Below are 24186 nucleotides of genomic sequence, written 5' to 3' on the forward strand. Positions count from 1 at the left end.
CTCTAGCAACGTGCGTAGATACTAGGGGTAGGATTTGGAATTTTAATTTTCTACAGTACCTACACAGTGAATTTTGTTACGAATCTGTGAAACGAACACACCCTATGTGTTTATTTGGAGGTTTGGATTTTGAGTTATGATTAAAATTGTAAAAATTTTGAATTATAATAGTTGTATAATGTGACATAAACATGTGTTGATATGATATTTTGAATATGAAATTATTTTTTAGTATAATATAAAAAATATATGATTAATTTGATATTTTTGAATTTTTTTTTTTTCATAAATAATAGAATTTTGGGAAAATTTCATAGACGAAAACACTTAACAAAACTACCTTGAGTTGGGATGAGAGATTAAGAATTTTATAATTTTAAAATAATAATAATAAAAAAAAAATATATGATAGGATGCTAGCATGTGTTTCTATAATGCTTATAATATAAATTATCTTTTTGAATGAAAAAACAATGGATGATAAATGTGCTAGGCCGTCCACTGCATTTCCTTCGATGTACAGCTGTAAGCAATGTTAGGCATAGCTCAACGGTACATAAATAGCAAATTGCTGCATCCAGAGCACACCACCAATTTCGGACAGCACCTGTGGTGTGGTGTGGTGTGGGAGGGACTTCCAACTGGTCAGGACAGCACAGATATGGACACAACCTACTTTTGTTTGTCCTTACGCGATACTATTATGCATAAATCATTTTAATTCTAATAATAATTTTTTAATTTAAAATTATTAGGATCAAAATTCATTTTATTCTAAAACTGTTTAAATATAGAACACAGCCATAAAATTCCAAACTAGGAACAAAAGTCAAATACAAATCCACGTTAGGTTGTGATGGGTTCCTCAAAAACCAAACAAACACAGCCTAAGTCAAACCAAAATCCACAGTGAGCATGTCCATGATGAAAACAATTGATTTGCTGCTATTTATATTCATTCCATTCTAAATTGTGAATGCACCGGCGTCCATAACATTAGATTATTTATTTATTTTTCAACGTGTTACCACGGTGTAGAAATTTATTAGCAGTATATTGAGTGCGTGTGAGTCTGAGATGAGATGATGGACGAGGACAGGCAGGCTGCGATGGTGACACGTGTCTCATGTAATAATGGATCAGCGGTCAGCGCTTCTCCAGACCAGAATACATGCACTTGACCGGAGGTTATCAAATTCAAGGCAGACTACTAGTTGCTGCTATACCTTGCTTGTCTGCCTGCTTGTGCTTGTATAAATTATTAGAGCACCATCATTTCTCTCTTTTAACTCCATTGGTATTCAAATTATTTCCATCACTGCTACTCTTCCGTGCGTATGTGTCGTGTCTATAATAATATACTTCAACAACAGTTGTGGTGCGTCGATTGTTCTTGCTTGGCCCTGGCTCGTATTCGATTCTGGAGATTCGGCTTTGTGCAGCAGTAATAAGGTATGTTTGTTAGTTTCTCTTTCTCTCACTAGGTTTTGTTTTGTTTTTTTCTTTCTGTATCTGGAAGGAAGGAAGGAAGGAAGGGAAGGGCCGACTCCTGCAGTGCAGTTGGGGGAGGGGAGGTGGAGCCCAAATCTGGTCCTCTGCTTGGCTGGCTTTGAGCGAGCTCTCCATGGTTGGTTTTAATGGGTTTTGTCTACTGAACCATTCCAGCCTTTCCACTCTCCCCAATCAAACACCTCCTTCCTTAATACGCTCTTTTTTTCTCTCTCTTCCTCCATCCGCTTCCCCCTTTCTTGTTCCTCTCGTTCACAATCGTTCTTTCTTTCTCTATTCTATTTTGGGCACTTAATCGCCCTTGAAATTGCAAGGGAAGAACAGCCAGGGCAACCAATTTCCAATTCATAGAGTTTAATATTGTGGTTTTAAGTTTTACTTCTTGTTTACTCAGCTATGCCCTTGATTTGAAGGATCCATAGATCTATACCCCCTTACTGTTCAGATCTTCCTTCCTTTCGATTCGATCAGCTCTGAAGGTAACCTCTGCCTTAGCTAACCTCTGTCACAGGCACAGACTGCATCTATGATATGATATGATATGATTATATGTTCTTTTCTAGAAAATTACTAGTGGTTAGCAGCTGATGCTGTGTATTGTGATTTTAGGGGAATGGGTTTTATTTTTTTGAGATGGAATTTCAGGCATAGGGGCTTCTCTGATCGAAGTTTGGGGGAAAAGCTGAATTTTGACCTCCCATATTTTCCAAGTCCCCCGGCCTCTTTTTTTCTTTTGCGTTGAATTTTGGCGGCCGTCCGCGGGATTCTAGTCTTGGTCAGAGATCAGTTTTCACATTCGATTTTTCTTGTGTATCTCACCGGTGTCTGAATTAGCTATCGAATCGAATTGAATTCCTGTCCTTCGTTCTGTATTCGAGCTCTAATCAAGCGATTTATGGTTTTGTTTGTGGACTGCAGTGCCTTTAGCTTTAACGTGAAGAAGCTGAGACGGAGTTCCAGCGCCATCGGATTGAGCTAATTAAGCTTGTGGCGAAGTTACCCTAAGTGGTGATTAGATGTGATGTGATAGGGATGATCTGGAGGGTGGTCTGGATGAGATGAGGGATGTTATCAGGGTTAATGAACTTTCTGCTGTCCTGTTTCGGGCCAAGGGCAGATCGCGGCCGAGGTCACTCAGTTTCGGAAGCAAGTGGTCGCCAGGAAGGGCTTCTGTGGTATAAGGACTCAGGCCAACACGTCAATGGGGACTTCTCCATGGCTGTAGTTCAAGCTAATAATTTATTAGAGGATCAGAGTCAGCTTGAATCTGGTTCTCTGAGCTTGAGTGATTCCGGACCATTCGGCACTTTTGTCGGCATTTATGATGGCCATGGAGGCCCCGAGACATCTCGGTATATTAATGATAATCTATTCCAACATCTAAAGAGTAAGTTCCGATACGCCCTGGGAATTTTGAGTTGCTAACTAATCATTGAGAGATTGGGATGAACTTGTAAGTTTGATTTCATTCGTCGCTAGCATGATTTTTGTGCTTGTTTATTGAGGGCCTAATTGCAATGTAGTTGTAAATGTAATAGATAAATAGAAACAAATCTACTCAGATCAATTGATTTCTTGTTGCAGACCTTGAGTTTGTATCTATGTCTCTCTCTCTCTCTATTATGTAGGATTTGCAGCGGAGCATCAATCAATGTCAGTTGAGGTAATCCGGAAGGCGATTCAAGCAACCGAAGATGGTTTTTTCTCAGTGGTCAGTAGGCAGTGGCCAACGAGACCACAGATTGCAGCGGTTGGATCATGTTGTCTAGTGGGACTCATCTGTGGTGGCACGCTATACATTGCCAACCTCGGCGATTCCCGAGCTGTTTTAGGGAGACTTGTCAAGGCTACAGGAGAAGTACTTGCGATTCAACTTTCGACAGAGCATAATGCAAGTCATGAGTCTGTGAGACAGGAGCTGCAGTCTCTGCACCCTGATGACTCACAAATCGTGGTTCTAAAGCATAATGTGTGGCGGGTAAAGGGTCTTATACAGGTATCTTTATCATTTCTCTTGCCTTCGTATGGGTGACATTTCTTTTCCTTTTGCTGACTGTTTCCTTTTTGTCTGGCTACACCATTAAATTGGATGTTACTTCTTTGCTTTTAGCCTGTATTGTCGTTCACCTGCTTGCTTCTCCATTTTACATGTTATTCGTGGAGTAAGGTTTCAAACACGATCAACTTCTGAAATGAATGATAAGGGAACATAATCATTTGCTTTACTGGATGGTTACGAGTGTTTATTTCTTGAACTTTAATTGCCCTATGGCTCCCGGATTTTTTTCTCAACAGTACAAGATTCATGAGCTTTTTTGGCTACTGCGTGGGCCTATAAAATATATTATTATCCAGATTATGTTCTACTATATATTTTTTAAACTGCAAATTGGAGAGTCTAAATATTAAAACGGTCTAAATGAAGTTCTCTTGAATAAAGAATGTGGAGAACCTGAGTTAGAGCTAATGTGTGTAGTTATTCGATCTTGCTGCTGGGATCATCATTAGCCGGATTGGTTTCTTGACTACCCATTGGTAACATTTGAGATCTGAGCCATGGGAACTATCCTAGCGAGTATTCTTTTGCTTATTAGCAATGCCCGATGCTCTACTGTATGTTGTGAAACTGATTGTCATACGATTCTATCAGGCAGCAATTATGTTTTTAGAGAGATGATGTGAGTAACATTTGTTACAGATCTCAAGATCAATTGGAGACGTGTATTTGAAGAAGGCTGAATTCAACAAAGAACCACTGTACCAGAAATTCCGACTCAGAGAACCTTTCAAGAAACCTATTTTGAGCTCAGAACCTGCAATTACTGTGCAGCAGTTGCAGCCTCATGATCAGTTCATTGTATTCGCATCAGATGGCCTTTGGGAGCACCTTTCCAACCAAGAGGCTGTCGATCTTGTTCAGAACCATCCCCGAAGTGTAAGAAATTTCTAGCTAAAATGATGATAGTTGAGATTCATGTTGCCAGTTGAATGGCATGCTTTCTTTGTCTGCAAATGTACTCATTGATGAGGGGTGGATCAACATGTCTTCCACCCTCCCACCTCGATCGTGCAGGGCAGTGCTAGGAGATTAGTGAAAGCTGCATTGCAAGAAGCTGCAAAGAAAAGGGAAATGAGATACTCGGATTTGAAGAAAATAGACAGAGGTGTTCGGCGCCATTTCCACGATGACATTACAGTGGTGGTGGTGTTTCTCGACTCGCACCTGGTGAGCAGAGCAAGTGGTTCTGCCACAAACACATCGGTTAAAGGGGGCGGTATCACCCTCCCTCCCAATGCTCTTGCACCTACTACCTAAGTGAGTATTATTACTATGTCGTCCAAGTCTCCTTTTTGTTCTTTCTCATGTGTTGGATGGTTGGATATAATGTTTCCTGGTGATGTTAATACAGACAGACAGACAGACAGAGGTAGCTTTGCTATGCATTTTCGAAAGATGCTGTGCCGCCGCCGACCGATGACCTCCCCTCCCCTGGGATTCTTTAGTCTCTATACTGTAACCCTTTTTTGTGTTTTCTTTTTTTTTTTTTTTTTTCTTTTTCTTTTCAATTGTAACTTGGAGCAAGACAAACTTAAGGTGACAATCATCATCATACTTGTGTTGCCTCCTCCCCCTCCAATTTCCATGTTATCATTCAGTTTTGTAAATCTTGTCTTCTTGAACCCCTTTCTCTCCTCCCGTCTTTGATCTATAATGCAGCATTTTCACACGAATAACGGGTAACAATGATTGAAGCTGATTTGTTATTCTTGAAGGAAATGGAAAACTGCATAATATGTAGAATCCTTGCGATAGAAATGAGAATGAAATAGGAATAGGAAAATAAATGATTAGTAGAAAACCGGCCCCGTGTCTGAGCGGGTCCCGCTATGGTAGCAGACTATGCTATGCTGTACCATTCCATACGCGTCCAAATGTTGTGGGCCGATTCGATGCTCATCACAGTTTCCACGAGCCAGCCAGCCATGACAGATCAGATGAAAACTATAGTAGTAATAATGGTTAATGAACAGTAATAATAATAATAAGGTACGACAAGACACCAGCCATCTGCGGTCTGCCAGCTTTGTCCGTCCGCGCTGTCCTCTCTTATGGCGTCGTCACCCTCCCTCAGAAGCTGAAACCAACCGCTCTCTTAACAACAATACAAATACTACGGCACGCTCATTGCTGCTGCATTCACAGAAAACGCCGCTCATTTTCTAGTGAGTGAGAGCCATCGTGTTTAAATGCGCTCGCAATAACGGATTCAAAGTAAAAGAGAAACTTCACGTGATTCATGACACAAATTGTCCAATTCAATTGTTAGATCTCGGTTTCATAATCTTCAACCCTCCCCTCCCTTCTCTGGCTTTCTACTGGATTATGAGAAGCGACCGAAGAAGCACCTGATTGTGATTTCGAGACCCGATTCTCAGGGCCTTTTTCAGTTTCGGTTGTGCAATTTTAAGGTTTGTTTCATTTTTGTTCTTCTTTGTATTTACGTATTTGTGAGTCGCTCGCTGCACAGTTATGTTGGTATTGCCCTTTAGGCATGTATTATTGGCACCAGCTTTTGAGGTTTCCTGATGGGTTGTTGGATATGATATATGAATTTGTATAACGTTTTCCTTAGTCGCCTACGCATGGTCCATGCTACATTTCTTGTTACCTCTTTCTCCGTTGTTTGTCACTGGCGATCAATTGTAAGCCATGGATTCACCAGTCGCTGTTTCACTGGACAATGACAAGGATAATGTGCTTAATTTTGGGCTCCCCTAACTTTTTGGTAGTATGAATTTGTGGTCCTCTGTTTGAAAATATTTGCTTGTATCATTACGAAAATTCTTTAGAAAATTGATACTAATTAAGCTCCTAGTATCTTATGTTTAATCCAATGGGGAAAAAAACAAAAAAAAAAATGAAACAAACAAACTATCAAAGCTTGTTATTCATGGAAAACTGCGAATTCTTTACTTCTCAACAAGAAGAAAGAAGAATTGACCAGCCGGTTTAGCTACTGGTTAACTTAGTGTGTTGGCCTTGAAGTACAGCATGAGTCTAGTAACTGATTGGATTCCAAATGGCAGGTAATCTTTATAGATATTCTATGTTTGATCTGAAATCATGTTAATTTTGTAGGCTAATTATGGGTGTGGACATGGAGGAGGGAGCTCTGGAGATTGGAATCGGTAATGGCATTCATTATCCCTAATTTTCTCTTTAGTTCACAATAGCTTTTAGATGCTTCAGTATTCTACACGCATTTTAAGTTTTGGACGACTGACCAACTATTTATTTATGACGATTTTTTTTGAGGTATGCTTTCTTTATAAAATTGTTACTAAATCGAAATGTTGAGTTCTTTGGGAATAAAAATTGCTATCATGTACAATGAATGAAAACATAGTACGATCCCTTGTTGCTCTAATGTTTTCAGCTCCATCCAAGTGTTAATTTGTGATTTCGAATAGCTGTCAATGTATGAAAAACTGTTTACAGGAGTAAATTTTGTTCTCTACTTCTCTAACCAAATTAAGCAGAAACTTTTATGTGATCTAAATCTCTTAACCCCTTTTTCTTTTGACATTCACCATCTCATGCACTTCTGCTGCTCTTTGTATCGAGCTTGATATTATTGATATCTTGCAGAATATAGAACAGTTTCTGGTGTTGCTGGACCTCTGGTAATCCTTGACAAAGTTAAGGTGCGTATTTGACTCATTATATGTTTCTTCATTTTGTTTGTGTGGATCTACACATTGCTCTGATGGTAGATTGCTCTGTCTACAAGATCATTTACTTGTGTATATTAAACTGCAACAGGGACCCAAGTTCCAGGAAATTGTTAACATTCGCCTAGGAGATGGATCAACAAGACGTGGGCAAGTTTTGGAGGTTGATGGAGAGAAAGCTGTTGTTCAGGTGACTATCATCAAACAAAATTCTTGCAGTTTGTTCTTTCAGTTATTTTTCATGTTATTTTGTACTGCAATATGTGAGGTCATCTGGAACTAGTGTCCACTATTTTCATCCCATGCACTTTGACCAGGTTTTCGAAGGAACATCAGGAATCGACAACAAGTACACAACCGTCCAGTTCACTGGGGAGGTACAGCTTCTCACACTTGCACTTGAGTGTGGATAGTTTGATGATCCGGGCCTTACACACCTTGAACTATTCAAAGTTCTTTCTTAGAAAGCTGAATTAGGTTTATGAATTCTATCAACTCCTGTGGTGTGTATAATATACTTAGCTGCTGGTCTATTTAAATCCAGGAGAATATATTTCGTTTGAAAGGAGATTCATTCTTGATTACTGATTTAATTTTTACTAACTTCGAATTCATAGAGATTATGCCTTTGTTAGTCTGATACAACTTCTTTACAGGTTTTAAAAACACCTGTCTCTTTGGATATGCTTGGCCGAATTTTTAATGGTTCCGGAAAACCCATTGACAATGGCCCTCCTATTCTTCCTGAGGCTTACTTGGACATATCTGGCAAGTATCAATGAACTGTGGATTGTTTTGTATGCCTGCACTTCTCTGTATTTTACAAATATATAGATATATCTGTGAACATGTGTTCTGTGACCTTGTTTGTTGTTTAGGGAGTTCCATTAATCCTAGCGAGAGAACCTATCCAGAGGAGATGATTCAAACTGGAATTTCAACTATTGATGTAATGAATTCAATTGCCCGTGGGCAGAAAATTCCTCTTTTTTCTGCTGCTGGTCTTCCCCACAATGAAATAGCTGCTCAGATATGCCGACAGGCTGGTTTGGTGAAACGCTTAGAAAAATCTGATAATCTTCTTGAGGTATATCTAGAGCAGTTTCACATGTGATGTTCAGCAAGCATTGTTTTTGTTTTCATGCATAGTATTCATCAAAGTATTTGCTATATTCTCCATGCTTTAGTTATTTTATTGCTAGGAGATGTTGAGTGCTATATTTCACTCTTTCATGCTGAGAGAATTCTTATCTACTTAAAAATATATGAAGCTCATTTCGACAGCTATGTTTGCCTGTAGGGTATAATGAATTTGTCATTGATTTAGACGGTGTGTGCTGTTTGATTCGGGTTATTTTAGATTATGTGGCTTCTAAAATCAACTATGATTCATGCTACAGGATGGTGGAGAGGAAAATTTTGCCATTGTCTTTGCAGCAATGGGAGTCAACATGGAAACAGCACAGTTCTTCAAGCGTGATTTCGAAGAAAATGGGTCCATGGAGAGAGTTACCCTTTTCTTAAACTTGGTAATCATTTAGTTAATCAATTTCCAATCTTGAGTCAAGTTTATTTTGGTCCAACTTTAATATAGTTTTTACCCAGGCTAATGACCCAACTATAGAACGCATCATTACGCCTCGTATTGCTTTGACAACTGCGGAGTACTTAGCGTATGAATGTGGGAAGCATGTTTTGGTCATATTGACAGATATGAGTTCTTATGCTGATGCTCTTCGTGAGGTAATTGTTATTAACCTTGTGCTTCATGAGCTACGACCAGTTGCAATATCTCTTGTTTCTACATTTATCACAATCCCAGAGTCTGTGCATCCTGTAATAATTTCTATTAGGCCTGTTTTGGAACGATAGATTTGAGGGTGAATTTTAAATAAATAGATTTGAATTACCTTTGATTTGAAATACTTAGAATTTAAATCTATTGTTTGGTAGCATAGCCATAAGGTATTTGAGATCATTTAATATTAAAAAAGAGTATTTGAAATGTTAAAAAGGGGGTGGATTTTAAATCTATTATTGACTTTGTATATTTGAAATCCTATCTTATTGCCAAACTTTACAAATGGATTTGAAGGAATCATTTGAAATCACTTAGTGCTTTTTTTTCCTTATCTAGCTATAAAATAATTGAGTTGATCCTGGTTATGCTTTAATGTATGTGGTGTGCTGTTTTCTTAGGTATCTGCAGCACGAGAGGAAGTGCCTGGAAGGCGTGGGTATCCTGGTTATATGTACACTGATCTGGCAACCATCTACGAGCGTGCTGGCCGCATTGAAGGACGGAAAGGATCCATCACTCAAATACCTATATTAACAATGCCTAATGATGGTAAGTAATGCTATTCCTTGTGTCACGACTGTTAGATTGTCCTCTCGAATACCTTCCATGCAGTCTAACAACCTCTCGGACACCGGCAGGATGTTGCTATTACAACCTGCATTCGAAACCCCCAAGAACACAAGTAAGAACATTTGGGAATTTAGAGAGATAAAATAGTACTTAGAGAGAAAGTAACGAGGGGAAGGACTCTTTGATTCAACTTGGATGATTTACAAATGAGAGGTTTACCCTTTGATATACAATTCCACATCGAGATGGACAGTCTAGAATGAATCGATCCAACAGCTACGCTTGTCATCTAGAACATTCTAAGTCTTCTACAACCTTTCACAAGATTCTACAAAAATCTATATGCAAGTTTTAGTTTTATCTACGGGTATCCAAAGTGTTCCACAAGGTTCTAGACAATTATATTCAGCCTTTGGGTTTTCACTCATTTTTTTGGTCACGAACTCGGTTCAGGATGTTCTCTCCCACTTAATGTAGGCATTTCTCTCAATACTCCAAACTCATGCACACTTAAATTGCCATAACCTCTTGCACGGCTCCCAACTTGTCTCAAACTTGGGCAGCATTTTGTTGATGGTGGTTGCTATTTGTGGCACACCACTCGATCACCCAATATCTCTTCCGCCATTTCATCAACGTTGTCGGTACACTCAAGGGCCCTCTCATTGACACGTTACGGCTCGAGTCTTGGACATCCATGTGGTATGACTTAGTAGGCTCAAGTTGAATGCCTACACACTTGGCACTCTCATCGATACAAACCGGCTTGGGTCCTGGACGTTTATATGTTATTGTGGGAAATCAGAGATGAGAGGAGAGAAGATTTTGTATTTCCACTATGATTTGAATTGATAATATACAGAGTTAAAAATGAGATTACAAGGAGGAAAAATGAAACAAACTAACTGATTCCCTCATTAAGGGACCGACTAAATCTCTCAATTTAAGGGATTACAAATTAATTCTTTTAACATATTTGAATTACAAATTGATTCTCCTAACATATTTACATTATAGCTCAGCTATTCTTTGACACTCCCCCTCAAGCTGAGGAATATATGTCTTCCATTCCGAGCTTGGATACAAGTTCATGGAAACTCGAACTGTTCAGCCCCTTTGTTAGAACATCGGCTAATTGTCTCTCTGATTGAACAGAGGACATACATACTAACCCTTCCTCCCATTTTTCTTTGATGAAATGACTATTAATTTCAATATGCTTTGTTCTATTGTGTTGTATAGGATTATGAGCTATATTAATAGCTGACTTATTGTCACGGTAAAGCTTCGTAGGACCCTCCCATTTGACTCTCAAATCATCCAAAAGGATCCTCAGCCAAAGTAATTCGCATAATCCTTGAGCAATTGCCCTAAATTCTAATTCTACTGATGACCTTGCCACTACATTATGCTTCTTGCTCTTCCATGTCACTAGGTTACCTCTAAGAAAAGTACAATACCCTGTAGTTGATCTTCTATCCACTAGGGAGCCACCACAGTCAGCATCGGTGTAGGCTTCCAATGAGGTTCTTTTGGATCATGCATGAATTGGCTGATCAAACTTACAAAATATGCTATGTCTGGTCGAGTGTGAGCAAGGTATATAAGTCTGCCAACCAACCTCCGGTACATTCTTTTATCCACAGCTTGTTTTTCCGTAGCTTCTCCCAATTTATAGTTTGGATTTATTGGAGTAGAAATCGGCTTACACCCAATCTTCCCTGTTTCTGCCAATAAATCAAGCATGTACTTTTGTTGAGATATAAAGATCCCTTGTCTAGAATATGTCACCTCAATACCGAGGAAATACTTCAATTTCCTCAGTTCCTTTATTTCAAATTCTTTCATTAGTCTCAGCTTTAATTCATGCTTCTCTTTGTCATCATTTCCAGTCATTATGATGTCGTCCACATAGACTAAAAGAGCAGTCACTCCCCCTACAGCCGAATGCTTAATGAAAGGAGTGTGGTCACCTTGGCTTTGTTTGTACTTAAATTCCTTCATGACTTTTGCAGATCTGTTATACCATGCTCTAGGAGATTTTTTTAACCCGTAAAGGGCTTTTTTCAGCTTGCACACCTTGTTACCAGTGTCCCCATCAAAACCCGGTGGGATGTTCATGTAGATTTCCTCATTTAAGTCACCATGGAGGAATGCATTCTTAACATCATATTGTAGCAGTTGCCAATAAAAGTGAGCAGCTAATGATAACAGAATTCTTACTGTGTTCATTTTTGCAACTGGAGCAAATGTTTCCTGATAATCCACTCCATAAGTTTGAGTGTATCCTTTAGCTACTAACCTCACTTTATATCTTTCAAGGGATCCATCAGCCTTGTACTTCAATGTAAAAATCCATTTGCAATCAACAATGTTTTTTCCCTTTGGTTTGTCAACGATCTCCTATGTTTTATTCTTTTCTAATGCATTCATCTCTTCTTTCATAACATCCCTCCATTCTCTTTTTGACAATGGCTCAGACACATTGTGAGGGATGACAATGGTGTTTAAACTCACAATGAATCCCTTTTGGGTTGGCGATAGGCGCTTAAAAGAGACATAGTGAGATAGAGGATAGAGTGGTCGTTTAGTGCATTCTCTGGTTCCTTTTCTAACAACAATGGGAAGATCTAGAATAGTAGTTGAATCAGTTGACTGTTCAACAGATTGTGTGTGTAAAGGTGGATCTGATCTTATCGTGATTTCATTCTCAGAATTTGGATTGGATTCTTGGACTTGTGTTAGATCATGAACGGTCTTTCTCCTTGAATACACCTGAGGAAACTTTGGAAAATTGTGAGTGATGTTGATTGGAGAAGAAGATGATATGGGTTCAGTGATAGGATCGGGTGACTCAGATGTGATTGGTTCATAATACTCGGGTTCAACCGGAACATGAGGAAGGTTTGGTTCTGAGTGACTACGGGGTGGCACATGCGGAAGGTCAAGGGTTTTAAGTGGTTCGAAGGACTCACAAGTACTATCTTCTATCATTGAAATCTCCGCCTGAAGAGAGGACTTGAAAAAAGGTCTATTTTTTGTGAAAGTGACGTCTGCAGAGATATAAAATTTATTGGTCAAGAGGTTGTAACATTTGTATCCCTTTTGAGTGGATGGGTAACCGAGAAAAACACATTTGATGGCCCTAGGGTCTAGCTTCCCTCTATGTTGTTAGTGGACATAAACAAAGGTGGTACACCCAAATACCTTAGGAGTGAGGCCATTTGAGGTTCTGAAGTGAGGGTAAAAGCTATGAAGGGCCTCTACGGGGCTTTTGTTTTCTAACACATGGGAGGGAAGTCTATTCATCATATATGTGGCAGTAAGGACGGTTTCTCCCCAATAGGACTTACGAACATTCCCTTGAAACAGTAAGGCTCGTGTGGTGTTGAGTAATTGCCTATTCTTTCTTTTAGTTACCCCATTTTGTTGGGGTGTGTCAACACATGATGAATCATGGATATCCCCTTTGATTGAAAGTAAGCTAACAGAATCTGATTAAAATAGTCTTTAGCATTGTCTGTCCTAAAACTTTTTATTTTGACCCCAAATTGATTTTGAACCATTGAATGAAAATTAGGTATAACAGTGCTAACATAAGATTTTTGTTTAAGAAGAAAGAGCCATGTGACCCGAGTGCAATCATCAATTAAGGACTCAAACCAACGAGCCCCAGAAACATTAGGTATAGTGGAAGGACCTCATATGTCACTATGAATCAAATGAAAAGGATGAGAACTTCTTTTATTGCTAATAGGAAAAGATGCACGGATATGTTTTGCCAATTCACATACGTCACAATGAAACTCAAAAATATCTAATCCTTGTTGAGGAAACATTATTTTTAAAATCCTAAAAGAGGGATGACCAAGACGTAGATGATATAGCCAAATGACATCTTTATTCGAGGAACTAAAGAAAGAAGAAGGCAAGTTACTCTTAAGTTTTTTGGATGGTTCATGGTGGTAAAGAACGTTACTTTCCTTAGGAAGTCTAATCCTCCTCCCCGAGTCCTGGTCCTGAAAAACACAATGAGAAGAGCAAAAAACAACATAGCATTTAAGATCATGAGTAAACTTTTGAATGGAAACAAGGCTTGTTGACTGTTTGGGCACATGGAGAACATTTTTAAGGATAAGGCTAGGTGTGATATCTATATCTCCAATCCCTGCAACAGTGGCTAAGGAGCCATTGGCCACAACAATTTTTCTATTACTTGGACCTGGGGTATAGGTGTGGAAGAGTTGAAATGTGGGGGTCATATGGTCTGTGGCACCGGAGTCTATGATCCAAGAGTTGGTATAGAATTTGTCTAAGACATTCATGCACACAGGTTTACCTGAAAGAGCCATTGAACATGTTCTAGAAGGCTTCTCAAGAGACCTCAACAAACTTCTCAATCTCTCAATTTCTTCACTGCTGAACCCCCCTATTGCTGGATTTTCCTCAATATTGGGCTGCTCTGCCATATGCGCTTGAGGCCTTTGCTGCTGCACCCCACGGTAGCCCCACTCTCAGCTTGGAGGTTTACCATTCAGCTTCCAGCACTCCTCCCTTGTATGCCTGGGTCTTTTGCATAAGTACACCAAAGATTGTCTTTATTTTCTTTCCCTTGGTTATCTCTACCAAAGTGTTTGGGCATATCATTCTTCGACTTCTCCTGATTTGTTTTTGCTGCTAAGGCTGACCTATCCATAGTATGCGGTTCTAGCATGACACTTCTCCGACTTTCTTCTGCTCGGATTAATGAGATTGTCTCTTCTAGAGATGGTGTATCCTCCTTCCCGAGGATTTGTATCCTAACTTTCATATTCAGAATTCAATCCTGCCAAAAAATCATATATCCGATCCTTCTCAATGAACTTCTTCAAAGTGGCAGCATCATCAGGGCATTTCATCTCAATTGCCCGGTAGTGATCCAATTCCTGCCACAGATTTTGCAACAGAGTTGCATACTCTATGACAAATTGTCCCCTTGCTTGGTGGCTCCGGTTTTTTCTTTGATTTCATACACAAGGGCAGCATTACGGGCCTTCGAGTATGTGCGCTTGATATAGTCCCATATTTCCTTTGCAGTATTTAAAAACATACAAGTGTCACTGATTTTTGGGTCCATGGAATCCCATAGCCAACATAATCATGGAATCCTCCTCATCCCATGCTTCAAATGTTGGATCCCTTTTTTCTAGTCCGGTTCCAAGGAGGTGATTAAGCCTCCCTTTGCCTTTAAGGTATATGCAGACAATTTGGAACCATTTGAGATAATTCTTCCCATCGAACCTATTGGATGTCCGGATATTCTGCAGTTCTCCAATTTTCTAAATAGAGTTAGATTATTCGGAAGCGTTGGAATTGTTGGAGATGGTGGTTTCAGACATGACGTAGTGAAGAAATTCATAGCAATCAAGGCTGGAACAAAACACAGCGATGAAGCCTGCTTGAAGAAGACTACAAAATCCTAAAAAAATTTCTAGAGCAGGAAATCAGAGATGAGAAGAAAGAAGATTATGTATTTTCACTATGATTTGAATTGATAATACACAGAGTTAAAATGAAGATTACAAGGAGGAAAAAAGAAACAAACTAACTGATTCCCTCAATCAAGGGACCGACTAAATCTCCAATTTAAGGGATTACAAATTAATTCTCTTAACATATTTGAATTACAAATTGATTTCCGTAACATATTTATATTATAACTCAATTATTCTTTGACAGTTATGACTATAGTAGGCTCACGGGGGACACCGGATGGAATTGGGACAACACTTCGGGTAGCTCCATTTTATATGCTACCTCTACAACCTTCTCTAGTATTGGAACTGAGCGTCAGATGTCCACATCAGCCCTTTGTGCATGCCTTGAACATGCCCGTGTTGGTATAGTTTCACCAACATTAAGTTCCTTCCTTGAACTCTTGTAAAGTCCGCTTTGGTTTGCCCCATCTTCATCTGCCTTTGGGGTTTCTTCAAGTATAGCCGAGCTGTCCCCGCTCGGTCTTGCCACTCCTTGGAGAAATGGAAAACCAAAGAACTCAGGTCTTTGTACGTACCCACCAAATCCTTCAGCATCGTTGGTTGAAAAGCAAGTATGATCTTGCAGGGATTTTTTTTTTCCGTGTCACTCATTCTTCTGTAAGTTAATACAAAATTGTGCAACACTAAGTAATTTAGTTCAATCAAGTTGGTTTATCCTAATGTTGTGCTGCAAGTACACCTCCAACACGACTCGCTCAGTTTGGTCGTCTATTTGCAGATGCATAGTCATGGATATCTTCAACTCCGATCCAAGCAAATGAAATAACATGATCTAAAATTGCTTGGTGAACCATAAGTGTCAATCACTCATGATGCTCGTCGGAAACCCCAATATTTGACAACGCACTCTATAAAGAGTTTTGCATCATTTCGTGTGCGCTTTTTAGGTGCCCGTAGAAACTTCACACTTTAAAAGTCGATCCACCACCACAAGAATGCTTGTGCATCCGGCATACTTTGGCAACCTGATAATGTAGTCAATAGCAACACTTTTTCAACATTCCCACCGGTGGTTTGTTCTCAACCTTGTCTTGTTGTAAAAGACATGCCGGACGTACTCCTCCACATCGTGCTTCATTCCCAACCAATAATATCGCTCCCTTAACAAGGTCAAGATGCATTCCACGGCTCAGTGTTCCGTATACTTTGATGTAAACTTATTATTTTCTTTCCCTTCTTGACTAAATCGAATACGACACGTACAAACTCATGGTGCACTAGTCCTTATATTCGATCCACTATATGGCCATCCATTAAGCTTATGGCCGCCATTTTCCAACTCAATGCATCTACCACCATGTTGGTATGTTCAATCTTGAATCTAAACCCTGCAAGAAAACTAAGCCACCTCGTTCGTTTACCAGTTAGTTTCTTTCGAGATTGAAAATAACTTACCGCCTGATAATCTATCACGATTGTGAAGGGCATGCCTGCCTTCAAGTAATGTTCCCACACCCGCAAGCAATGTGCCACCGTAAGCATTTACTTCTCATGTGTCGGCCACATTTTTTCCACATTTGATAACTTGTGGGTCTCGTAGGCCATCGGCTACTCGTCTTTTGCATTTTCACCACACCAACCCTTATGTTCGAGGCATCCGTCATCACTTCGAATGGTTTTGACAAGTCGGGAAATACGAGGATCAACTTCTCCGTTATGGCCTTCTTCAACGAGTAGAATGCCGTTTGCCTAGCACTTGTTGGTCCACTTCTATTTCTTTTTCTTGCGCAACATGTTTGTTACGGTAATGCAATTTGCCGAGTAACCCTTGATGAGCTGCTTATAATAGTTAGTTAGGCCTAGAAAATATCCTAGTTACGTAGGTGATTTGGCGTCTCCCATTTCTTTAATCGGCCAATTTTTCCGGCTCCATCCGGATTCTTCCATCGCCCATGATGTGCCCCAAAAATCCAACCTAACGTAAGCCAAATTCGCACTTCTCTTTCCGTACGTAAAGTTGGTTTTCTACAATACCCAAAACATATTTTATAGGTGTTCAACGTAATCCACCATACTCCAACTATAGACGACATTGTCGTATAAGTACACCACCACGATGTCATAGAAGAAATCTCGTAACACTTCTTTGCATCAATGTACAAAAGGTAGTCGGGCATTTGTTAATTCGAAAGGCATAACTTTAAATTCATACGACTCATACCTCGTAGTGATTGTCGTCTTCTGCTCATCACCCTCCCGAATGTTGAGTTGATAGTAGCCTTTTCGAATGTCAAGTTTGGACAACATTTTTGTTGTTGCAAATGATCAAACAATTCTGCAATGAGCAGCACCGAATATTTGTTTTTCACCGTCATCTAGTTCAATACCCGATATTCATTGTATATTCAAAGGCCCTTGCCTTTCTTTTGTTGCAGCAACACCAATGGTCCAAACAAACTTTTCAATGAGGTGTTGAATTTGGCATCCAAAAGCTCTCCGAATTGCCTGCACAACACGGCAAGCTTTTCTTGGTAGGATGGATAGGACATGTGGCAACCCTTTCATCAATTTTTTGGGCTTAATGTCCTTGAACTCCTCAAGGACAGACTCCAACTCCTTAGGTGCCTTCCCGGCCTCCTTGTTGATCTCATTTTTTGGGAGGTCCTCGTCACTTAGGATTGTTACAAATGTAGTTTCTCCCTTTTTAAAACCTTTCTTGAGTTCTCGGGCTCAACTCCATCTCCTAATATACAGTTACGTCGCAAAGTATGTCACCCTCCGTGATCGTCAACTTTTGCTCGTGTAGAACCATCATTGACTTTATACGATCTATGAATTTCATACCAAAATATACCGCATAATCATCAATAGGGCAACATTAAAATTTATCGTACCTTGCCAATCTCCGACTTTTATTGGTACACCTTTTGTCACACTCGTCAAGGAGGTCCATCTGCCTTTGACTTCCTTGAACAGCTCATTCATCGGCATCCACAATAACCCCATCTTGCGAGTTGTCTCTTTGCTCATGTGATTTGCATCCACCCCCGTGTCAAGCATGCATATGGATGAGTGCCCATTGATCTCGTTCTCGCTAAAGCATACTTTGTTGTCTTAAATGACCGTCAAGCTGTTCAAGTACAATGATGCGTTTTGGATTTTGACATTATCCTTTGACAATACTGTTGGCTTAGTTTGAGGGAGAAGAATGTAGAATTGTGAGAGCAGCAAGATTAATTATTTTATTGACGCTAAAAGATTTAAAGTATATTAGATTGAAACAAAAAATAGAAAAGTCTAACTTAGCTAAAAATTAGGAGAATCTAACAAACTCCAAAAGACTTGGTAAAAGCGATTACATTAAGCTAAATAACTAATTCAAAAATTATTGATAAGACTCCTACTGATGCACACTAATCACTTAGTCAAACACTCCTCCTTGCATGAGTAAGTGCAAACTCCAAATTTCTTCCTTAAGCCTTCAAATCTGCTATTTCCAAGAGACTTAGTAAATATGTCTGCTAATTGATGTTCAATCTTGCAGTGCTTGAGTTTCACTGCACCATCCTTTTGAACATCTCTGATGAAGGAACGTTTAATGCTAAAATTCTTAGCCTTTTCATGAAAAACAGGGTTATTTGAGATGGCTATCGCTGCCTGATTGTCCACAGTAACTTTAGTGCTCTTGTTTTGTGTGAAACTCAGAGTACTTAGGATTTTTCACAGCCAAAAAGCATGATTAACTGCTGATGTAGTAGCTTTCTGCTTCAGCAGTTGATTATGCTACGATTTCTTGTTTTTTTTTTTATTTATTATTATTATTTTTTAACTCCAAGTGTATTTCTGACCCAAAATTGAAATAAAATCTAAAGGTGCTTTTCTCGTCAAAGTGTATTAGAGTAACCTTTTAGCTGGAAATTCGTTGAAGAACAAAATTGAACCTCAAAACTTAAGGTTCCTTTACCATACCGAAGAACTCTCAACAAGGATGAGTCTCGTTAGTTCATGAATCTAGAAAGCACACTTACGACAAACAATATATCCGGTCTTGTTGCTGTAAGATACATTAGACATCCAATTTAAGTTTGATAAGAAAGTTGAATACAAACGCAAAAGACGCAAATAAAAAATAACAGTTGTTTGTCGGCCGTTGCCGCCGCCGCTCTATCGTATGAAAGCTATGAATAATGCTCTTAACTGAATTAGAGTCGAAAAAAATGGGACTTTTGACGGAGTCGGAAACAACAGAACTCTCGATGGAGTTGGAAATACCAGGACTCTCAATGGAGTCGAAAATAAAAATAATGAGACTCTTGATGTCGGAAATAACAGGATTCTCGATAGAGTCAGAAATAACGGGACTCTCGATAAAGTCGGAAATAACGGGACTCTCGATAGAGACGGAAATAACAAGACTCTCAATAAAGTCGGAAATAACGGCATTCTCGATGGAATCGAAAATAACGGAACTCTCGATTGAGTCGAAAATAACAGGACTTCGATGAAGTTGAAAATTCAGTCAGAAATATGACTTTGAAGAAACGCAGCAGACGGATCGCAGACAGATGCGCAAACATATCTTCAAATGTAGACAAAATTAAGACTAAAAACAAAATCAAAATGAAAAACAGAAAGGATTAGAAACTATAAAAAAAATCTCAAAACTGGGAGACCTGCGGGTACATTCCCGGAGAAACGTGGGTTAGTAGGCTATATCTACGGCAAAGAAAAAAATAAGCTATGATACCGTATAAAAAATTAATTATAAAGACTAAAAAATTATATTGTTATTCATAACGAAAATAGAGCCTATAAACAGACTCGATAGACTCAAATTTAAATAAAATAAAACCAACTCCAAATCTATTAAATTTAAAACTGAATATCAGTGAAAACCTCACCTTGTCTTTTCTTAATTTCCATTCTAAGAAAGTAAGACATTTCTCCAAGCTCGGTCATCTAGAAAATATGCATCATATCTTTCTTGAACTGCAAAACAAGCTGATTGTTGCTGCCCGTGACCAAAAGATCCTCAACATAAAGTGAGACCACAATAAAGTCAGGAGTGTCACCTTTAATGTATAAAGTGGACCCACTAAGGCTTAAGTTTAGTAAATATTTATCTATCCTGCTGTAGCATGCCCTTGGAGCCTGTTTTAAGCCATATAATGCCTTCTTCGATAAACAGACCTTCTCTTCATGGCCCTTCACTGCAAAATCTTCAGGCCGCTCAACATAAATTTGTTCTTCTAGAAGTTCACTAAGGAATGCTGACTTTACATCATGATGATAGATTTTCCATTTCTTTTGCACAGCAATAGCCAGAAGTAATCTTATGGTATCTAATCTTGCTACAGGGGCAAATGTATCAAAGAAGTCTACTCTTGGGACTTGAACATATCCTTTCACAACTAACCTTGCTTTATATGTTCACTGAACCATCAACATTTTCTGGTAAGGGGGATTTTGTAATCCTCCTCAACAGCATCCGAGAGATCATTTGCCTCTAAGTAAATTTCCATCCTTGCAGCCCATAGATTATAATTTTCACCTTTAAACACCAGTGGTGCTAATGCTGTGAAAGGTGTTTCAGAGTCCATTTAGAGGAGGATATAGTTTGAGAGGGGCAAGGGTCTGAGTTGGCTTTTTTTATCCGCTCACTCACAGATCCTTTAAAAATAAGGGCTCTAATACTAGTTTGTTGGTTTTGTTTGAGGGAGAAGACGGTAGCATTATGAGAGCAGAAAAAAGATTAATTCTATTATTGACTTTAAAAGATTTAAAGTACATTAGATTGAAACCAAAAATAGAAAAAAGTTCAGCTTAGCTAAAAATTAGAAGAGTCTAACAAAATCCAAAAGACTTGGTAAAAAAGATTAAATTAAGCTAAATAACGAAAACAAACATTATAAAAACTCCTGTTGATGCACACTTAGTCAAACAAATACCTACAACTCCAAAGTAATGTTTAGGCCTATAAAACAATTATCCAATTACCCGAACTTTTGGACTGCCGAATAGTATTCCGGACTTGGTGCCTCCACCCTTGGTGTCATTGCCACTCCGGTACGGCCTCGAGCTTGCAACTCCACAATTGTCACTCGAAGTAATGCAATCATTTATTGTATTATAGATGGCTCCACCATTGCAGCCTTCTCCTTTCTGCTATCTCGAGGTGATATTACGCCAACTTCTCCTTGAGTTTAGCCACCTTGGAACATTGTGAACTGACTAGCTCCTCCATTTCCTTTTGGCAGTGGTTCATACCGTCCACTAAAGCCCCTATCATCTTGTTCCGCAACTCTTCCTTTAGCTTGTCGAGACATTGGTCCACTACGTCTGGCTTATTGGTACGGTCGGACAAGGCTTGCTACAACCATACAATTCTTTCCTCCTAACTGTCCACAATATCGACAGACTTGATACGCCCAGCCTTTTGGCGATGCTTTCTGTTTGCCATTTCTTAAGAATAAAGCTTTGATACTACTTGTCACGGACCGTTAGATTGTCTTTTGAACATCTGTGCAGCCTAACAATCTCTTGGACACCAGTAAGATGTTGCTAGTACAACCTTCGTTCTAAACTCGCAAGGACACAAGAACACAGAGAACTTTAGAGAGAGAAAGTAGTACTTAGAGAGAGAAAGTAACGAGGGAAAAACCTTTTGACTTTAACTTGGATGGATTACAAATGAGGGATTCACCCCTCTATATACAATTGCACGCTAGTCTAGATGCTGTAAATCGAATCGGTTCAATGGCTAAGATTGCCCTCTAGAACTTTCTAGGACTTCTACAACCTTCCACAGGGTTCTACAGAAATCTATATACAAGTTCTAGTTTTATCTTCAAGTATCCAAAGTGTTCTACAAGATTCAGGACAATTCTATTGAGCCTCCGGGTTTTGACTCATTTTCCCGGCCATGAACTTGGTCCAGGACCCTTGTATGCAGCAACATTTGATATTAACCATCTGGGGATTGCGTATTCCTCATTATTTATCAATCTCATTCTGTTTTTTCTCTCTTTGTAATTTGACAGACATTACACACCCTACTCCAGATTTAACGGGCTATATCACCGAAGGGCAGATTTATATTGATCGACAACTTCATAATAGACAGGTAAAGAAATATTATTAGTGACAACAGATGGTATATAGTAGTTCAGTTCAACTGTCTTACATACAATGAAGTTGCCATTAATTCTCTGTTAAAGCACCTTGTAATAGTGAGCTTATGGCTCCTTCATAATGCATATCAATGAGCCTATGTCACGTTGTGTGGAAATGTGGCTGAAATCATCACTGCATAAATTGGCAGATATATCCTCCAATCAACGTGCTCCCATCCTTGTCTCGTCTAATGAAGGTGATTAAGAATGATCTTTTATGTTCTTTGAATATGATTTGGTCCATAGGTGGTCATTAAGAACAATGCAACAGTATTGATGCTTCAATGTTTTGCAGAGTGCCATTGGTGAAGGCATGACCCGTAGGGATCACTCCGATGTGTCTAACCAGGTGGGCAGATTAAGTAATACCATTTCACACAACAATGTTGAATGAAATATGCTTTTCGGTCCCTGGGATTAGGTTGCTTGTTTCGATTTTCACAGCTTTATGCGAACTATGCCATTGGGAAGGATGTTCAGGCAATGAAAGCTGTGGTTGGAGAAGAAGCACTCTCCTCGGAAGATCTGGTCTGTTACCTGCAAAACTGTTATTCCATTAATTTCCTAGTGGTTATCTGAATCGTTGTTTCCGGTGATGCACACACAACACACACACACACACATATATATATATATAAATCTCGTTATTGACGTGACTTGCACGCACAGCTGTATCTTGAGTTTCTGGATAAATTCGAGAGGAAGTTTGTGACACAAGGGGCATACGACACTCGCAATATCTTCCAGTCGCTTGATTTGGCATGGACATTGTTGCGGATCTTCCCTCGGGAGCTTCTTCATCGTATTCCAGCAAAGACACTGGACCAGTACTACAGCAGAGATGGTGCGAATTAAAGGTAGTTTATTTCATTTTCGTTTAAATATGACGAGACGACGGTGTCCGGAAGACAATTAGTTAGTTGGATAGTTATATGTTGTGATCAAAAGAGAAGCAAACAAAACTCAGTAGGTAGATCCCATTACGTCCATATTCTGATTCTGGTGCAGAGATGCGATGGATCATGGCTTCGTTTGGTCTAAATTAAAATCAAAGAATGCATATTTTGTGTGGTGGGTTATGATTAAACAATTTGTTGAGAGTAATAATAAAAATGAATAAAGAGCTGATACATTGATTCATTCATTAAATTTAGTTGTGTTGTTGGAAGCAATAGATAGATAGATAGATTAGGTTGTTGGATGAGAAACAAGTGTATCCATAGGATGCGTGTGTATGGAAGTGAAATAATAGCATGGAGATGGACAAAAAGCAAGCGTAAGCTTGGGTGCAACTGAAAATAGAATTGTGTATGGAAATGGAGATGGATAGATACATGCTTCAACCACGCCTTGACACAAATTATTATGCTGATTAGAGTTCACAAAAATTGACCCGACACGAAATAATTGGGTTTGGGTCAAAGATTTCAAACCCGACTATGTATAGGGGTTGACACGAACTCGACACGATAATAAATGGGCGGGTTAGAGTTGAGGCTCTCAACTCGATCCCGATATGACAACTCGATTATAATATATTAATATTGATTAATATATTTATTATATATGTAAATAACTATAATTTAATAATTTTCTCATAAATTAATTTTAATTAAGTTCAATTTTAAATAATTCAATCTAATTTAAGTCAAAACCAATAGAAGCTAACATAACAAGACAACACGACAAAAAATAATTTTGAATAAAAATTTCTATTTAATTATGTATACGGGTCAACAGGAGTCAACCCGAACTCGACTCGATAAATAAATGGGTTCACACGAGCCCGACACGATAATAAACAGGTCGGGTTAGAGTTAAATAATTTAACCCATTTAAAATATTCAACCAGACATGAATAGATTCATTGCTAACTTTAATGCTGATTGAGTCAATCAATTGCCAGCTCTAATGCTGATTGAAT

The 24186-nt window shown here is 39.0% G+C and overlaps 2 protein-coding genes across 8 annotated transcripts; both read left to right on the plus strand.

The window, feature by feature from the left end:
* The first annotated feature begins 1229 nt into the window (after positions 1–1229).
* Positions 1230–5190, plus strand: LOC127252347 (probable protein phosphatase 2C 46). Of its 7 annotated transcripts, none has more exons than XM_051276494.1 (7): positions 1230–1452; positions 2155–2284; positions 2428–2896; positions 3138–3505; positions 4208–4444; positions 4583–4825; positions 4920–5190. In XM_051276494.1, the coding sequence occupies exons 3-6, from the start codon at positions 2575–2577 to the stop codon at positions 4823–4825; spliced, it is 1170 nt and encodes a 389-aa protein (XP_051132451.1). In that variant the 5' UTR covers positions 1230–1452; positions 2155–2284; positions 2428–2574; the 3' UTR covers positions 4920–5190. The 7 variants fall into 7 exon arrangements, with proteins under 7 accessions (XP_051132451.1, XP_051132448.1, XP_051132452.1 ...); XM_051276493.1 differs by lacking the exon at positions 1230–1452 and adding an exon at positions 1637–1988 and having other exon boundaries at positions 2119–2284; XM_051276492.1 differs by lacking the exon at positions 1230–1452 and adding an exon at positions 1637–1988.
* Positions 5191–5564: 374 nt separating this feature from the next.
* On the plus strand, positions 5565–23411 carry LOC127252346 (V-type proton ATPase subunit B 2). The gene is made up of 15 exons (XM_051276489.1): positions 5565–5979; positions 6650–6699; positions 7160–7215; positions 7334–7432; positions 7560–7619; positions 7899–8014; positions 8125–8329; positions 8643–8771; positions 8848–8985; positions 9442–9592; positions 22131–22213; positions 22412–22459; positions 22558–22611; positions 22707–22790; positions 22932–23411. The coding sequence occupies exons 2-15, from the start codon at positions 6657–6659 to the stop codon at positions 23115–23117; spliced, it is 1452 nt and encodes a 483-aa protein (XP_051132446.1). The 5' UTR covers positions 5565–5979; positions 6650–6656; the 3' UTR covers positions 23118–23411.
* Positions 23412–24186: the final 775 nt, after the last annotated feature.

This window comes from Andrographis paniculata, unplaced genomic scaffold, assembly GCF_009805555.1.
Source record: "Andrographis paniculata isolate CXL003 unplaced genomic scaffold, ASM980555v1 Contig46END, whole genome shotgun sequence".
Classification (NCBI taxonomy): domain Eukaryota; kingdom Viridiplantae; phylum Streptophyta; class Magnoliopsida; order Lamiales; family Acanthaceae; genus Andrographis; species Andrographis paniculata.